Here is a 16,392-nt window from a genome sequence, read left to right as displayed (position 1 = left end):
TAACAAGGGGGGAGAACCATCCAATTTTCTGAATGACTTGTCACAGGGACATAGCCTTAAATTCTGAGCCATCAGAATATTTCTTTGGATTCTCAGGGCCCTCAGACATGCAACAGGTACCATTGCTTGGCCCCTAGAATTGGCACCACCTTTTACACAGACTTATCATACAATGCTAGAAAAGCAGTAGTGTTCACATGCTGCATGTTGGCCTTTATTAGATAGTATGCAGTACAGAGCTGACAGGAAATGACGTTGCTATTACATTGTCAGTGTCTTAGAGGCAGAGGTTCCCAACTTGGGGGTCCTAAGAAAAATCTGAGTGGTCACTAGTTAATAAAGGTATTGGAAAGAATTTTTTACTCCTGTTAACACAAAATTATGATTTTTTTAATTTTGCTTTTTTCCCCCTTGTGAAATACTGGATAATTCAGTCCTTTAAAAATGCTTTACATTAGAGTTGGGAGATATGGATATGATAAATGTTCAATCATGGTATATGGGATTTTATCACAATTTTGATACATTTCGTGATATAGTGCATTTTCTGCTAAGATCAATTAAGAAACTGTTTACTGATAAAATAACCAGTTGGGAATGTCTGTTTTTGGCTAATTCATCAATTGAAATACATCATCAAACTGATGCAAAATCATATCAAAATCATTACCATTGTGGCAGACTGATGCTGATATGAATAGATATTTCAGTTTAAAAATCCCAATGATAAATTGACCAATAGTCAGATCTTTCTTATTGGTCTACACCAATACTGATCTGCAATACGCTAATATCTGCTGACATATTGCAGATTTATTGTTCATGTTCTAATCTCCATCCTGCACATTGATTTGCTACATTGTCCACAATGGTCTTATACAACACAGGATAAACAGTATTACAAAATCTGATGGTTGATGCATTTATATTGTCTCACGATTTATATGTCATCATATCGCTCAACCCTAAGATGAGAAACTTAATTGATCCCAAGGGAAGGGTGTATTTCATGAAATTTAGTTCATCCATATTTTGAAAAAAATATCAGAGGTGCCACCATAACAGGAGGTTTGCATGGAAATGATCCAAACTCTACATTAGGCTACAATTACAATTTATCTGGAGTCTCATACGTCCACACATGCCCTTCCCTGTTCTTCCAATTCATCTCTTTACATAGCCACGTGTCTTGATTATTTTCATTATCGAGGAATCTGTCAGCCATTTTTATTTGATAAATTTAGTCTATTAAATATCAGAAAATAATGCCCATCACCATTTCTCAGAGCCCAAGGTGACATCTTGTTCAACCAACAGCAGATAGATATTCAGTTTACAAAGAGCAACTCGTTACATCTGAGAAGGTGGAACCAGAGTGCATTTGTGGTTGTTAAATTAATTAATCAATTATCAAAACAGATGGAAATTAATTTTCTGTCAATCAACTTATCTATAAACCAATAATCACTTCAGCACTAATTTAGATGCAATGCAAACATTGTGATCACAATACCACTTTCAGATGGTGTTAAAAAGCTGATAAAATGTATTGATAAAAAATATTCTTTTCTGCATATATATTTTAAAAAAGTGGACCTAATCAGTTATAAAAACACGCAGCCAGTGCGAGAACAGGCATAAATAAGCTTCATTAACAAATTTTAAGACCCACGAATACATCACTTTCAAATGGTCACTTTAATAACTTTTGTCAAATGACAGTTCTTTATACACTGTACATTAAGTCACCCAGACACTTTGTACCTTCTTCACTCTAAAACAGTCTGTGTGAGCATCCTCACACTTCACATGTTCAGTGCTCACATACTACTGAAACATGGGGCAGTTTTGCAGTGCCTCAGTGGCAGAGCTGTACTGGAGGACGTTGTCATAGAAACGAGTGAGCTCCACTCGTATGTCCTTGGCACCCCTCCCTCCCGAGCCCCGGTACTTCATGGAAAGCAGCTTGGAGCAAAGGTAGTGGAGCCACAGCACGTTGGTATGAGGGTGGTAGTTACTCCAGTTGTTTCTGAGACAGACGAAAGGAGCAGCATAGCATTAATGAATCAGTAACACAGCAACTCTGAGATGTTAGTTTAATACTGTAAAAGAGCAGGATTATCCACAAGACTGATAATGTCTGAAGATCGATACCACCCTTATATCTGTCCAATTAACAAAGCTACAGCCAGTAGACAGTTAGCTTAGCTTAGATCCGATCCATCCGCAAGGACCTCTAAAGATTAGTAATTCTCACGTCACGTCTTTTTTGTTAAATCCATAACAATAACTTGTCGTTTTCACACTTTGGGTGTGTTAGAAGTGCTGGCTCTGTTATCCTACACAATCCATCTCTTATTATACGTGTATAGCAGGATATAGTTATTTTTATAGGTGCTCCATGTGACGCCTTTACAGCACAAGAAACTCCAGTTACATCGACACAAATGCACTGACCCATTCTCCTGTCTCATCAGTCTGTAGATATCAAACTGGTAATCCCCCTGGCCCATGAAAAGCTCCTCATCCTTCGAGATATCGCAGGACACCGTCAGATCATCTGGAGGGAACAAAACATGTGCTTGTCATTACTGTTCATGATTTTAACAGGGCTAAATATTTTGAGCACAAAAGATGACAAGTAGGAGGTAATAAATAAATAAATAAATAAATAACAGACCAATTTCTAGTCTGGAGAGAGAGTAGTCAATGATGCGGACCAGCACCCCTTTAGTGTCCAGAGAGCGGGCTGCTCCGTTCAGGACAAAGCTCCCCGTCTTTTGTTTGGTTGTTTTGACCAGCACATTGCCCCAGTGGAGGTCCCTGCAGTAAGCAGCAAAGGGGGATAAAGTTGCTGTTACAAGACACCAACAAATCCATCACACTGGTTGTGTATCTTAAGCAAAATTTTATTCAAAATGTCAGTGTTACGGAAGCTGTTGGTATGTGTATTTATTCAACAATAATACAAAATGTGTTGAGATCATCATGCATGAACAATTTGATACACATCAGCTCTAAAAACACAAATCCAGAGATAGCCATTCTGAGCTTTGCCTTTATGGCAACTAGAACTGGAGCTATTAATTATTAATTAATAAGCCAAAAGACAGAAAATTGTTGAATTGTTTAAATAATTTTTTAAGCAAAAATGCCAAAATTATCTGGTTCCAGCTTCTGAAATGAGAGTATCTGGTGGTTTTCTTAGTCTTTTATGATAGTAGATTGAATATATTTCCATTTGGTCGGACAAAACAAGACATTTGAAGATATCGCCTTGGGCTCTGGGAAATTGTGATGGACATTCTTTCTTTTCTCTGACATTTTATAGACTTTATATACATTGCATCTTGTCCCAAACCCAGATGCATGCAGAATATCACATTTGCTATAATTTGTGAATGTGTGTGTGTGTGCGAGTGAGTGTACTCTACCTGTGTTCAAAGCATAGCTGCTGCTCAGCGACAGCCAAGGCAGCAGTAACCTGATGAAGGACGCTCTTCGCCACCCCTAAAGATGCCAGCTTGACAACACAATAAAGGCTTGAATTAAAGACTGCATTTGTACCCTCACACCACAATAAAACAATTTATAGGCTAATGATTAGAAAAAAATATTTTTCTAATGGATACACTGCATTTGCAGAAGCTAAGCATTTCTTTTAGATGCTCAGCTCCAGCATACATATTTAAGGTCTAACTGACATTAATTTGCAATGACAAAATTCAAGGAACTACTAATTTTATGTATGCAGTCTCTTCGTTAATGTTTGAGCACATTTTTACAGCTAGTGTGCAAAAGTAATGAGCTAAAGCTAATGCAATGAGAGTAGAGTGTAATGCTTTTGTTAGGGTTCAGAGCACTTGAAACTATGGCTGCAGTAGTGCCAATTTATTGAAAGGAATTTCAGGCCATACAAAAGAAAACTGCACTTGAAGTTGTAAACACATAACCCAAGTTAACCCGAGTTGAAGCTCTATCTCTCTGTGTGTGTGTGTGTGTGTGTGTGTGTGTGTGTGTGTGTGTGTGTGTGTGTGTGAGAGAGAGAGAGAGAGAGGAGGCACTGAGCTGCCGTCACTCCGATGTGGTGTGCTTACCGTTCCATTGCTGTTCTCTAGGTCGATGCCTCCAAACTCAAACTCCAGGATTATGAACAACTGATCCTTTTCAAAGAAATCTAAGCAAAGAGAGAAAAAGTGAGACCCACTGAAATAGACTAAATACATGTCCTCTGTTAAAAAGATAGACCATGTGGTAAAAGATAATATTAAAAAGAAAAGAAAAGCCTCTGAGTTGCATCAGCCACTGCAATGCTGCGCTGCATTAGGGAATGCATATTTAATGTGAAAGTTAAACAAATGTGAACAGGCTTTTCTTTCACTGACCTGGTCTGTCATTCTCAGAGCCTTTCTGCTGGTCAAAGGAGTCCCAAGCATTCATGAAATCTGGAGGGTAGCAACCTTGAACACAGTGGAGGCTGCAAGGGAACAAGTCAAGTCACATTAACACACAAAACTACTAACGCTAGACGCTAACAGGCAAAAAGACAAAGACCGGAGAGAGCGCTTACTCGTTGAGTCCAATAAATCCATGAGTCTGGTTCTGCTGCTTCTCTTTCAGGCTGCTCAGCTCCCTGACAGAAAAACACACAATGCTGTTTTGTTAGCACTGGCCAGCTGAACTACTCTCATGTGGTTTACACCTTTGCTATCACAATGTCTTTAATGCACATATGTTGGTGGCTGCTGAGGTTGTATTATAGTATCCCAGCAAATGGAGTCGTGTGATGTGCAGTGTTAGTTTGTACTCTACACTTACTTTGAGATAATAATCTCATGGAGAATCTCTCCAAAGGTCTTCTGGTCCTCTCCATTCACCTTCTCACTGCCCTCTAATGGAATGATCTGTCAAGACAAGAAATACTGTTTTACTGCAGAAAAACACACACACACACACAGAACATTAATGACAAATCTTTATTATTAAGCAATTATGTGGTTTCTTGGCATTTAACATGCCTAAGTGAAACGTTGTTTTGCTATTGTGATATTTTCATAATCATATCATAATACTTCCGAGTATGGAGATTCACTCCTTGCCTAGCAAACAAATATGTAATAAAATATTTTAAACTCAAGAGTCTTAGGCAACACAATGCAAAACACACAAACTAATGCGCACATATATACACAAACACACATACTTTGAGTGCAACAGTGTCTCCTGAGGCATTGGTGGTGGAGAAGACCTCACCGAAGGTCCCCTCCCCTATCTTCACACACTGCTTCATACGTTGAGGGTGTATACACTCCTCCCAGGGCAGAGGGTGCTGCTGGCCACACTCGGCATACACCTTCTCTGCATCTGACAGATCTTCATCCTCACACTCAACCTGTAACAAAAGACAGGAGGGAGGAGGTGACACACACACACACACACACACACACACACACAGACAGGAGATTCCCATGAAATGTAATAACCCATTCAGTCAAAAGCAGAGAATGTTGAAAGTAAGTAGTACAAACTTGAAACTCATGTTATGCTTGTCTGCATCAGTGTTTGTATGTTAATCTGTGACTTGATGACTCTGTCATGGCTGCGTATTTGTACTGTACCAGAGAATTGCAGCTCAGCAGCTGTGACCGGAGACGTTTGGGGAGTGGTGTCCGAAAGGGTGTGGAAAAGAGATCCTGGCTGACATCTGCTAGCTCCACTCTTCCAGGAGAGCCTGACACTGACAGACGTGAACTCCTCGGAGTGAGTAGCACTAAAGCGAGTGAACGACGGATAAGACACAAGGAAAATTGAAAAAATGAAAAGAGGATGGGGATCAAAGATCAGAAGGACACAGCCATTGAACTGGCAGCTTTAAATAAAAAAATGTTTATAGTCCCAAATAACTGAGGGAAAAATTACAACTTAGTGGTGCGTGTGTGTATTACCCATTCCCTTGCGATGAACAGAGAGGGCTGCTTTGAGTCGGCTCCAGGTGTGTGTGTTAGGTGTGAAGTCAGCCAACAGAGACGAGAGGTTGAGCCGACTCGCTCTCACCGGGGTGGAGAAATTCATGGTAGTTCTCAACAGCTCCTACACACAGAATGGATATCATAGAATGTCAATGATGCCACAGCTCCCTCTGTGGTCACTTTAAACCCTTCCTAACAATGAACATTTAATTACAGTTGGGTGAAATGTAGTAGAAGAACAAGTAGAACAAGCCACACTTTAAACAGAAATCAGTTTGGGTTGGGTGTTTAAGTTGGTCCAAAAACATACACGCAAAATATTCTCCCTCTAACCATTTGATACCTGACCATGCAGATAATTTGTGGTTTTATTTCCCTGGTTTTGACATCTGACCTACATTCTTGGGATGGAAGTAAATACAATTTTGTTTGTGGCATTCACGGCAATTAAAACTTTTGAAAAACCCAACAAAGTGCACTTAAAGACACTGTCCCAGTTCTTATTCAGGAACTAATTTCCACTGAGGGTAAGAAAATAACAGGGTAATGTTTTTATTAACAAAAACTTTCTGTGGTCTGTGGAGCAACCAGGACACTTTATCAGTAATGTGTCCTGGTTGCTGTGGAAGTTTCTTAAATGTTATTTTTCAACACTTTGGACATCACAAACAAATCCATTCACCACCATTACTGTACATCAAGGGAAGCATCATTAATCCTAGACGCAGATATCTCAAACTTAACACAAACAAAATCAAAACTATTTGCAAGGGTGGATAGCACTGAAGATTAATAGGAAATTTGTGTTCTTTTTTTGTCATTTGGGTGAACAAAACCTTCATTAGAACCTGACTTGAATACAGCATCACATAGCATCACATTAAATGCCGATATGTAAAATCACTGATATTCCCTGACAGACTGGACAGATACCAAGATTGTCTCAGATAATAATAAATATTTGATGAAGATGTATCAGGTGATGTTTAAACATGTTCTTGTGACATAACACCTGAAGAACGCCACAGGAAGAAACATTCCCATTTGGTGATACATTTTTGATGTAGTGATGCTAAATGTTCACTTTACCAGGAATATATTAAAAATAGCATCACTTATCAGTAAAAATATTTTAGTAATTCCATCATTAATAGTCTTAACAGTCTTCAAGTTGATTATTTTTTCTGACAGTGGTTAACCAATAATTAATCAATAGACATTCAGTAAATAGACATCATGTTTCAGCAGTACTGTGCTGTTTGTGTGCATACTTTTCTCACCCTTGGCTGTTTGTGTTGTGTGGAGATCAGCTCATTGATGCTGCAGTCCACAGCCTTGTTGCCGCCTGTCTGTGCAGTCCTGCTCCTGAACATGTGGGTGCTGGCGTTGCCTTTGTTTTTCCAGCGACTCACGTTCAGACCGCTCACACACGCCTTCCTGGTCGTCCCAGGACGGTCAGCGGACGTGCTCCTCCTTTTCTTTTCTTTAGGAGCCAGAGAGGTCTTTTTTCTTTTGTGGGGAATGTTGCAGGAGTTCTTTACAACTTCTTCTTTGTCTGAAGCAATCTTTTGTTCAGAACTAGTTGAGCCTCTTTTTTTCATATTGACTTTCATGGCAAAAGTGTCTTCATTACAGTGATTAGTGTCACTCCCAGACTGGTGGTCATTCTTTGTCTGGTCATCACTGGCTGAGTCAGACACATCTGTGGGTGATTTAAGTTTTGTGTCTTTGAGCTGCAGAATTTCTTTCAATTGTGATAAAGTTACTCTCTTCATCTCAACAATGAGTCTGTCAGTTAGACATTTCTCCTTCAGCACAGCTGCCTTTTCTTCTGTTTCGGGGTCATTAGACTGTGTCTGAGCTACTAGACTGCTTACTGACTGTCTAACAGACGCCATCATTCTCTCAGTGATTTCTCCAGAACATGTGAGATCTTCTGACTTGTTTGCATCTGGATTAGCGGACATGCAACAAGCCAAACCTGCCTCTTTCTGCTCCATAAACCCTTTGAGCTGCTGAACAGTCAGTTGTGACGAAGCCCAGTTTTTGAGCTGAACTGTGCATTTCTTAGTGAGACATTTGTCCTTTACTGTTACAGTCTCCTCTTCAGTAAACAGCGCTTGCACAGGGCTGTTGGCTGGTAATTGTGTACCCATGATAAACTCAACGCTGCTGTCTGTGTGGTGGGTAGATTCAACATAAAGTACTGCTGCTGACTGCTCCATGGATTCCTGTGTGCATCGGTGTTCAGCGGACTGCTTACAGTCAACTGATGGTGAATTGTTAGTGCTTTGACTGTCAGTCACTGAATCTGCATCTTCAGGAGACTGTAAATAATCAGTGGTTTTATTGTTAGTCACAGATAAATGAAGATTAAATGATGGTTCTGAAGACTGTGAAAGGTCAACACTTTGACCGCTGTCCATAGACAGTGGATGTTCATTTGTTTGCTGGCTGCAGACTGAGCTTGAAAGTCCCAAACAGGATGAGTAGGTTGTTTGACCGTAAAGCTGAGTCACAGTGAGTTTGTCCAATCTTTCGAGCTGCACTGTGCAGCGATCGGTCAAACATTTCTCCTTTAGAGCCTCTATCAGCCACTCTAACCCTCCTGCTGCTGACTCAAAATGACTGCTGCTTTCACTGGCATCTGTAGAGAGCAGATTTAGACTTGGTAATTCCCCAACATTCTTGGTTTTTATGTCTTCACTGTGGCTTTTGACTTGCTCACTACAGCCACTTCTCTTCTTAGTGCTCTTGGGCTCCATAAATAAATCACCAGGAGGTTCTTGCTCACCAAGGCTCGACTGCGGCTTCTCCTCAGAATAAAGCCCAATGGGTGGTGCACAAAGTGGTGGGGAGACGGCCTTCCACGGCGAATCCAGGTCTTCTTGGAATGTGCTCAAGACACCTATACAGCTTACTGACATGGATGGAGGGGTGGAAGATTGATCATTGATAGATACAAGTTTAAGGTGTGGCCGTTTGTTGAAGGAGCCTGCTGAGGGTGTAGAGCAAAAGATGGGTTTCCTGGGGCAGGGTCCTAGGCTGTGATCTGCCGACTCATTGAGGGATAGCTCTCGAAAGGGGTTGGTGGCAAAGCTGGCAGTCCCCGCTGCATTCACTGAGTTCTCTGCACTTGACACAACAAATGCTGGGGGGCCCCTCCTCCTCCTAGAAGGCTGAAGAATCCTACTGGAACCAAAGGCTCCAGAAGTAAAGTCATCTGACGAGTTGAGTATATTGAATGTTGCTTTAGGGAGTTTGGGTTTGGCAGCAAAAGCACGTCTGCGGCGGGTTACAAAGCGGCCCGCAGAGGAAAGATGAACACTGTGAAAAAGAAGAAGAGGAAGAAAGCTAATGATAACAGCAATTACTGAGGACATTTAGCTGGCATTCATACTGAAAACAGCACTGCGTTAGTGGGGGCGTTAGATTCATGCGTTTAAAGGCTTAACAGACACCAAAACAATGGTTTTTAATACTCAAACTGGATCTGGAAAGTTATCATGGCTGCAACTATTTTGTCTTTTGTCGCAACGACTGCAAGGTAAACAGTAGACATTCACGTTAACAAAGTAATCCACCAGATATTTGCACTTGCATGTATTTAATTGGCCAATGCAGCACCTTGCCTGATGACGTTGCATTGTGGCAAAAGTTCAACTTTTTTGCCGCTGCCCTGTGCTTAAGCACTCCCTGCTGCGCCGCCGGACAGGCTCCTTTCAAATAAATGAGTTTTTTTTTCAAGCAGAGCCCAAGTCTGTCTGAACGCGTCCTTAGGTAGCAGACACTCTTCAGCTAATTAATGAGGAGATCAACAGACTGACTGGCTGAATACTTACTTAGAGTCTGTCTTCATTTTAACTGAATTTTTCCGACATTTTGCAGTGGACATCGGGTCTTCCTCAGTCTCGCTGGTCCTTGGATCCTGCTTGCCTTTCTGCCTCATCAAGACTCCTGGCACAGACACAAGCCGGCTTTTCCTGTTGAATCAATATAATCATTTCTCAATTTTCAGTGGAATTGTATCATGATATATGACCAGATTCTATTACTGTTTTACAAAATTCTGTTGTCTAAATTAATAATAAAAAAATTATGTTTTAAAGGCTGTGTACTGCCACCAACAATTTCTACAAATCAAACACTTAAAATGGTTACGGTTGGGATTAGGGCCACAGTAAGAATATGGGTTGGCCAATCCTACAGAGAGAGGTGGCATCTGTACACAAATTTTAACTTTATTCCCAGAGTTGAGCCTCTCAAGCAGCCCTTCCTCTCATGTCTGAGCAGTGCGTAGTATAAAACAATTTGTATGTATTACATCATAAAATTTAATTATTTATTTGTGATTGTGGATTTCTAATCAGACAAAATAAACTTGATCAGAAGATATAATTTTGGGCCCTGGGAACCACTGATGGGTTTTTGTCATAATTTTTGATATTTGATATTGAATTAAAAAAAGCAGCCCTAGATCTGAGATCTCAAAATGCAGCATTCACAATGAACGGTGGGTATTGTAGGAACTGATGAAAACAGTTGGATCTGCTCAAATGCTTAAGTCCTCTGTTATTGCCAGTAATGTCAAATGTCTGCTTGCAACATACATTCAGTAACCCCCCCCCAACAAAATAGAACCATAAAACTCTGTACATGTTGACGATCCTTTGCGTTTTCATAATGTGTTCTGCTTGTTTGTGCACAGACCTGGTTATCTTGCTCTGCTGAGCGGGCTGAGGACGGGGAGGAGAGAGCCTGCTGATGTTCTCCTCATCACTGCTGGTCTCTGTCAGACATAACGTGGCCTTTTTCTTGGCAGGACGCGCTGCTCTACGACTAGCAACACTAGTCGTTCTCTTTCTAGGACATGAAAAACAAATAAACACTTCAGGAGCAGTAAGGATATAAAGCACAAGCAAGTAGGTCAGGATGATGCAATGTATTTTCCGTAAGTAATGGTCATGTTAAGAATCTATAGTTAGCCAATTATTAACAGTATTTATTACAAAATACATATTAATGAAATAATGACATCACTCAAAATTGCCAGCTGCATGTTTGTTCACAGACCTGGTCGCCTTGCTCTGCTGAACAGGCTGAGGACAGGAAGGAGAGGGGATATTCTCCTCATCACAGCTCTTCTGAGTCAGACATAGCATGGCCTTTTTCTTGGCAGGACGCTCCGCTCTATGACTAGCAACACTATTCTTCCTCTCTCTATGACATGAAAAACGTATGAACACGTTAGGAGCAAGAAGAATATGATATCAAACATGAGAGCGAGTAGGTCAGGAAACGACGTATTTGAACGATACTTGGCCAAGAATGTTGTCTTGGGTATTTTGTTACCAACATTGTTTGTCGTGTATTTCTCTGTGTGCAAACTGTGTGTACCACTGCTGCAGCCTATTTAACATCTCTTTACAGTTTTGGCACCGTGGTAATATATCACCCAGGGGTTTGTGTGCTTGAAGAAGAGCCCAACCAATAATGGATTTTTGAGGCAGAGACCAATAAATATATTGATTTTTGACAGTTAAAATAGATAACGATATATCAGCCAATATTCAGCCAAGATATTGTTAGTTCCCTTTGTATGTACTGAATGTATCTTGGTATACTTCCCCTGCTTTTGTTAAAGCAAACTGTTGATAATGATAAACTTTGCTTAATGCAGTTCCCCTAAAACCTAGCATAAATAACTATAGAGCCTCATGAAAAACCCCCAATGCAATATAACATTAAAGACAGAACTGGGGAAATGAATAAGACAACCACAGGAAGAATGGCAACCAGACTGACGGGACTCTTCTCGCCTGTCGACTTGAACGTACCTTATCCTCGTAGTTGTTGCGGGTTCAAAGACGGAGGTGTCGCCGTCTGTTGAGCGTGTGCTATCGAAGGCCTGCTTGCGGTTTTCAGGTGAGATCCAGGCGGACAGCTTTCGCTTCTGCTTACCGTATGTCTTCAGATATAAAGGTTTTAAAGGCTTCATGGTTGACATTACAGCTATAACCGTGCTAATAAGCCAAACTTACATCAACGGGCAAAAGACTGGCTCAAAAGCATTTACTAACCCTGATGAGACCAACGTTAACATCCGTCAGTCAAGTTTAAATTAGCTAGACAGCTCGACCTTTTGCTAACTGTTCATCGTGCTGAAAAAACTAGCATAACTATATCAACCTTACAACGTATTAACAGTGACGACGAAACTCCATCTAAATAGCTGTTTTAACTCATTTCCATGATTGATAGCGTTATCTGTTATAATTTTTTGTATCTCGTTCATTATTTTCCTACATGAATCAGCGTCCGCTCGACCCGCTTCTTGTTCAAACTGCAGGACACCGATGATTGGTCAACAACCGGTGATGATGTCAGCACAGCGTCACCTGGTGGATTGGAGTAATTACATCTTGGAGCTGGAGGAGAGAGCAGGAAACAGCATCTCTTTTTATGTAAACACATATCCAGAAACCTGTATGAAGTTGTAATATTCAGTATTACACAATATCTGTATAAGGATTAATTCGATGTGAAGTAAAACGTTGGGATAATTATACTTTGTAATTTGCCTTGTGCAATGGTTTTGGTTATTGCACTATAATAGGGACTAAAATTCACTCAAAGTGAAACCCAATGTGGGCAATAGTGTGAATGCCATCCTCTGACATACAGTATAAAAAGTGTAACAAACAATGCAGTAAATAGGTTTAACCACTAGGTGTCATCATTTTATTAGACTGCCCTATATTGTATGAGTACATGCATAACAGCACACACATATTTGTGATATTTACTTGAGCATTGTGTATGTTGAATATTGTTTATGTTGCCATATTTATTTTAGATATACATTTAAATAAAAAATCTTCAAAAATTAATGTTCTTGAAAAGAACAAGATTTTGATGACACTGGACCACTGCAATCTCTTTGTTCTAATCAGTGGGCAACTATTTGCATCAGAAACAGGACTAAATATAACAACAGTCTTCATGAATAGTATTTGCCCCATGAGGCTGTACTGTAAAACTATATTAGCATATATAGCATGGTTAAGCATTAATCGTAAAGTAGGCCTACAGCTAAGAGAAATGTGGTCATTAGTTTTAGAGATAATGTTTTACATAAAAATGTTGACCGGTTGATAACACTACAGGAAAAGTGAGGAGGTCACCAAAGACACTAGGATTCATCAGGTTCATATCTGTACCGAATTCCATCACAAGCTGTTAACAGTTATCAAGATATTTCCCTCAATGTGTTGACTTAAAAAAATCATCGTGATGTGTTTTTCATGCATATGGTGACTGCTTGCACATACACCCAGCTAGACATCTTTAACTGTGGTCCAGACTGGACAACAAGGTGAAACAGTAAATCTTTTGTGGTTTTGCACTTTTAGACCATTTACTACAAACCATGTGTACAATGTTGCCAATTATCTTTCAAAGCAAAGACATGGCTCACAATTTGTTTAATCACTTTCCTACCTTCCAGGCACCATTTGCTTCCCATTCATTTTTGTATGCTATGGGAATCATCTTGCAGAGACTTGAAAGTTGCTCGAAGGTAATCTCATATGCAACTCCAAAATGGCCAATAATGAAATGCTATACACCATTAAAGTGCTCTGGGACTGTGGCCTGTAGAGATTTGATGCACCTCTGTTTTCAGCAAGGAGAGGGCAGGACAATGCACATTGAATATTTATCATAAGTGCATGAATTCCACACAATGCATCTAGTCTAGCATTGAATACTGCCAGGTTTAAGTTAGGCCAACAGTATAATAAACAAAAAAACATTTTTTCCTATCAAAAAGACTAATAGCAGTGTCCCATTTTAACAGTAGGCAATTGGCAAAATGGGACACCATCAAGATGTACATTTTTGAAAAGGATGAAAGGAGTATACAATTGATTCATAGTAATGTTGATACACAATTACATCCCATTACAAAAGATATTGGAATCAAAGAGTGCGTATTTTTTTTTAGATGTGTATAAACTTAACCATTTTTACATCACAATGCTGTCATTTCACTTGTGATCCTGAAGTGTCACTGCACGCGATACCACGCCCACTTATATGACGTCATATCATGTGACCCCCCTTCAGCGATGCTTAAGCATTGGTTTTGGGTTGTTTTGTGTATTCCTTGAAAATATATTAATTGCGAAGCTTAACTGTCCCAATTTGCCAGGCGTCCCAATTTAACAATACTCACCCCACATATATTATACACACAGGTCTAAGGTAAAGTATGGTTTATTGCTTTCTAACCTATCTGCTATTTATAGGCTATATATTTTTCTAATCTGTATCCTGTTCCTACCTGTCTGTTCTGCATTGGAAATAATAACGTTTTCTATCCATCGTCTAGACTAATGTTTAAGAATTGTTAATTTTCTTTGGGGAAAATACACTGAAAACCTCCCAAAACATAGAAAACTTTCAAGGTTGCAAATGTCCTTCAGTATACTGACCTTTTCTTTGAAGAAATTAAAGCAGTCATTTGTAGCACCACTATAGGATGAAGGCAGTAGGTAGTAAAGGGACTGTTAAAAAAAAAAAAAACATGGGAGCGTTTGCTTCCGGTGCACCCGGTTCCCCCCTGTCGGAGAACAGCGGCGTCTGGGAGGGAGGAGAAAAGGAACAAGCCGAGAGAAAACAGAGGGGAGGAGGAGGGGGAAAAAAAGACAGGAGCGCAGCGAGGAGGACGTGAACACACCGGAGAAGAGGTGAGTGATGTGGTATGCCAAGCATTTTCGCTTGAATACAAGGAGCCGTTACAGTTTTCCTCAGCCTTGAATTGAGTTGAAACGTGAGTAACTTTCCATATTCTTCTGTGCGACGCATTGCTTTGGCATCCGAGGGCCCCGCTGTGTTGCAAACAAGTCGGGAAGGTGGGGGAGAGGAGACTGGGAGGCTGCGGCGGCAGATGGGGCATTTACGGGACCCAGCGTGTGTCCCTTTTGAGTTTATTATCAGATATTTTGTTGTGCCTGTGATTACCGTTGAATGAATCCTCTCGTAGTGTCAGGGTATGCAACGGCTGTTTATGAAAACAACCGTTATTAGAACGTTGTCGCGAGCAGCCAGCCGTTGACCATCGCTTTGCTTTAACGTTAGCTAACATACCACAACTTGACTGCGATGTCAGGGATTTAATGGGGAAAACGCTTGACTGTGGATGCAACAGAACTGTAAAGTAACATTTCTGAAACCTCACGACTCTTAGACTTGTGCTCTCTTCATGTAGAGAGCCTGGCAGCAGGTAAGTGGTTGGTAAACTGCCGGTCATTCATGAGACGTTAACCAACCACTAGACAAAAAGGAAAGCGTTTATTCAGCCTCACAACATTAAACACCTTCATATACAGTAGCTAAGTAGATTGGTTCTTTTTAAATATGCTTTAAGATGGTAATTCGTGTCATAATATCTACATTTCTAAAAAGGTAAACTGAGATTGACTTTCCACTCCATCACATCACCATCTCCACCAGTGAGTTGAAGTTTAGTTAAATACTGTATGCAGACTGAATAAGTTGGTGAAGCCTATAGGGCTGCAACTAAGGACCCCCCCATTACCCATTAATTTATGTTCTTTTCCATTAACCATGTAATGTATATCAAGTCAGCAAATTGGTTGTTTTGTCTGACTAACTGACCAAAACCCGAAGATACTTAAGTTTTCAGTTATATAAAACAGTGAAAAGCATCAAACCCATTTTTTAAATTTGAGAAGCTAGACTGAGCAGATGTTTGGCTATTTTGCTTCGTCAATTCCTTAAACAACTGATCTATTATCAGACTTGTTGTCCACTAATTTGAACAGACTGACTGGTCGACTAATCGTTTTAGCACCAGAAGCCTGACCGGTCAGTTTATCCTTTGGATTCTCTAGCTCCCGACTCATGGCCGTGTCTCGTCCCGTGTAGGCCTCTGTGTTGAGCTACAATTTAAGTAATAAAAGAGGTTCATTGTGACACAAACATAGCATAAAGGAGGGTATTCTCTTGCCATGCGCACATTACGTGGAATAGTCTGGGGCTATAGGCCATGCAGGCCCCTGGGGGTGAGGCTGAGGCTTGTATTGGTGCATGGTGCTGGCTGGACACGGCTAGCTAATCGTTTTCAGCCTTGCTCTGGTAGTTTCTGCCAGGCTCTTGAGATAATATGCCTATTTGTTGTATAGGAACATGGAACCAACTTAATCTCTTGTGTATGTTGTGTGATTTAAGGAATCAAGAGAATGATGACGAATAACCTTCCTCTTTTATTTTCCTAGTGGTAGGGAGGGTAGAGATAGAGTTCAGATATGTTATGATTGTGCATATCCAGACGTATCGGAAGAATTATTGTTGACTTTTCCTTTCAAAACCATTCACTTCATGTGAGTGCTGATTAACT

At 40.3% G+C, this 16,392-nt stretch overlaps 2 protein-coding genes across 10 annotated transcripts in view; one reads left to right on the top strand and one right to left on the bottom strand.

The window, feature by feature from the left end:
- Nucleotides 1–1,679: 1,679 nt before the first annotated feature.
- On the bottom strand, nucleotides 1,680–14,601 carry haspin (histone H3 associated protein kinase). Of its 2 annotated transcripts, XM_044191073.1 has the most exons (18): nucleotides 14,465–14,601; nucleotides 12,276–12,397; nucleotides 11,807–11,937; nucleotides 11,043–11,189; nucleotides 10,680–10,832; nucleotides 9,812–9,952; nucleotides 7,250–9,296; nucleotides 5,946–6,090; nucleotides 5,619–5,770; nucleotides 5,204–5,392; nucleotides 4,819–4,904; nucleotides 4,571–4,633; nucleotides 4,386–4,477; nucleotides 4,098–4,177; nucleotides 3,435–3,523; nucleotides 2,681–2,823; nucleotides 2,458–2,560; nucleotides 1,680–2,029 (listed from the first exon to the last, which is right to left on the bottom strand). In XM_044191073.1, the coding sequence occupies exons 4-18, from the start codon at nucleotides 11,129–11,131 to the stop codon at nucleotides 1,828–1,830; spliced, it is 3,774 nt and encodes a 1,257-aa protein (XP_044047008.1). In that variant the 5' UTR covers nucleotides 11,132–11,189; nucleotides 11,807–11,937; nucleotides 12,276–12,397; nucleotides 14,465–14,601; the 3' UTR covers nucleotides 1,680–1,827. The 2 variants fall into 2 exon arrangements, with proteins under 2 accessions (XP_044047008.1, XP_044047007.1); XM_044191072.1 differs by having other exon boundaries at nucleotides 11,807–12,397.
- The window catches only part of apbb2b (amyloid beta (A4) precursor protein-binding, family B, member 2b), a 50,870-nt gene continuing 48,683 nt past the window's right edge, over nucleotides 14,206–16,392 (top strand). For 5 of the 8 annotated variants that reach the window (XM_044191086.1, XM_044191085.1, XM_044191083.1 and 2 more), the window contains exon 1: nucleotides 14,590–14,719. The gene's annotated coding sequence lies outside the window, so the exon portion shown is untranslated. Of the gene's footprint in view, nucleotides 14,235–14,589; nucleotides 14,803–15,231; nucleotides 15,256–16,392 lie in introns of those variants that run through there. The other 3 variants (XM_044191080.1, XM_044191079.1, XM_044191081.1) reach the window with 3 other exon arrangements.

This window comes from Siniperca chuatsi, linkage group LG3, assembly GCF_020085105.1.
Source record: "Siniperca chuatsi isolate FFG_IHB_CAS linkage group LG3, ASM2008510v1, whole genome shotgun sequence".
NCBI lineage: Eukaryota > Metazoa > Chordata > Actinopteri > Centrarchiformes > Sinipercidae > Siniperca > Siniperca chuatsi.
The sequence above is the reverse complement of the archived record's forward strand: the minus strand, read 5'-3'. Positions and strand labels throughout refer to the sequence as shown.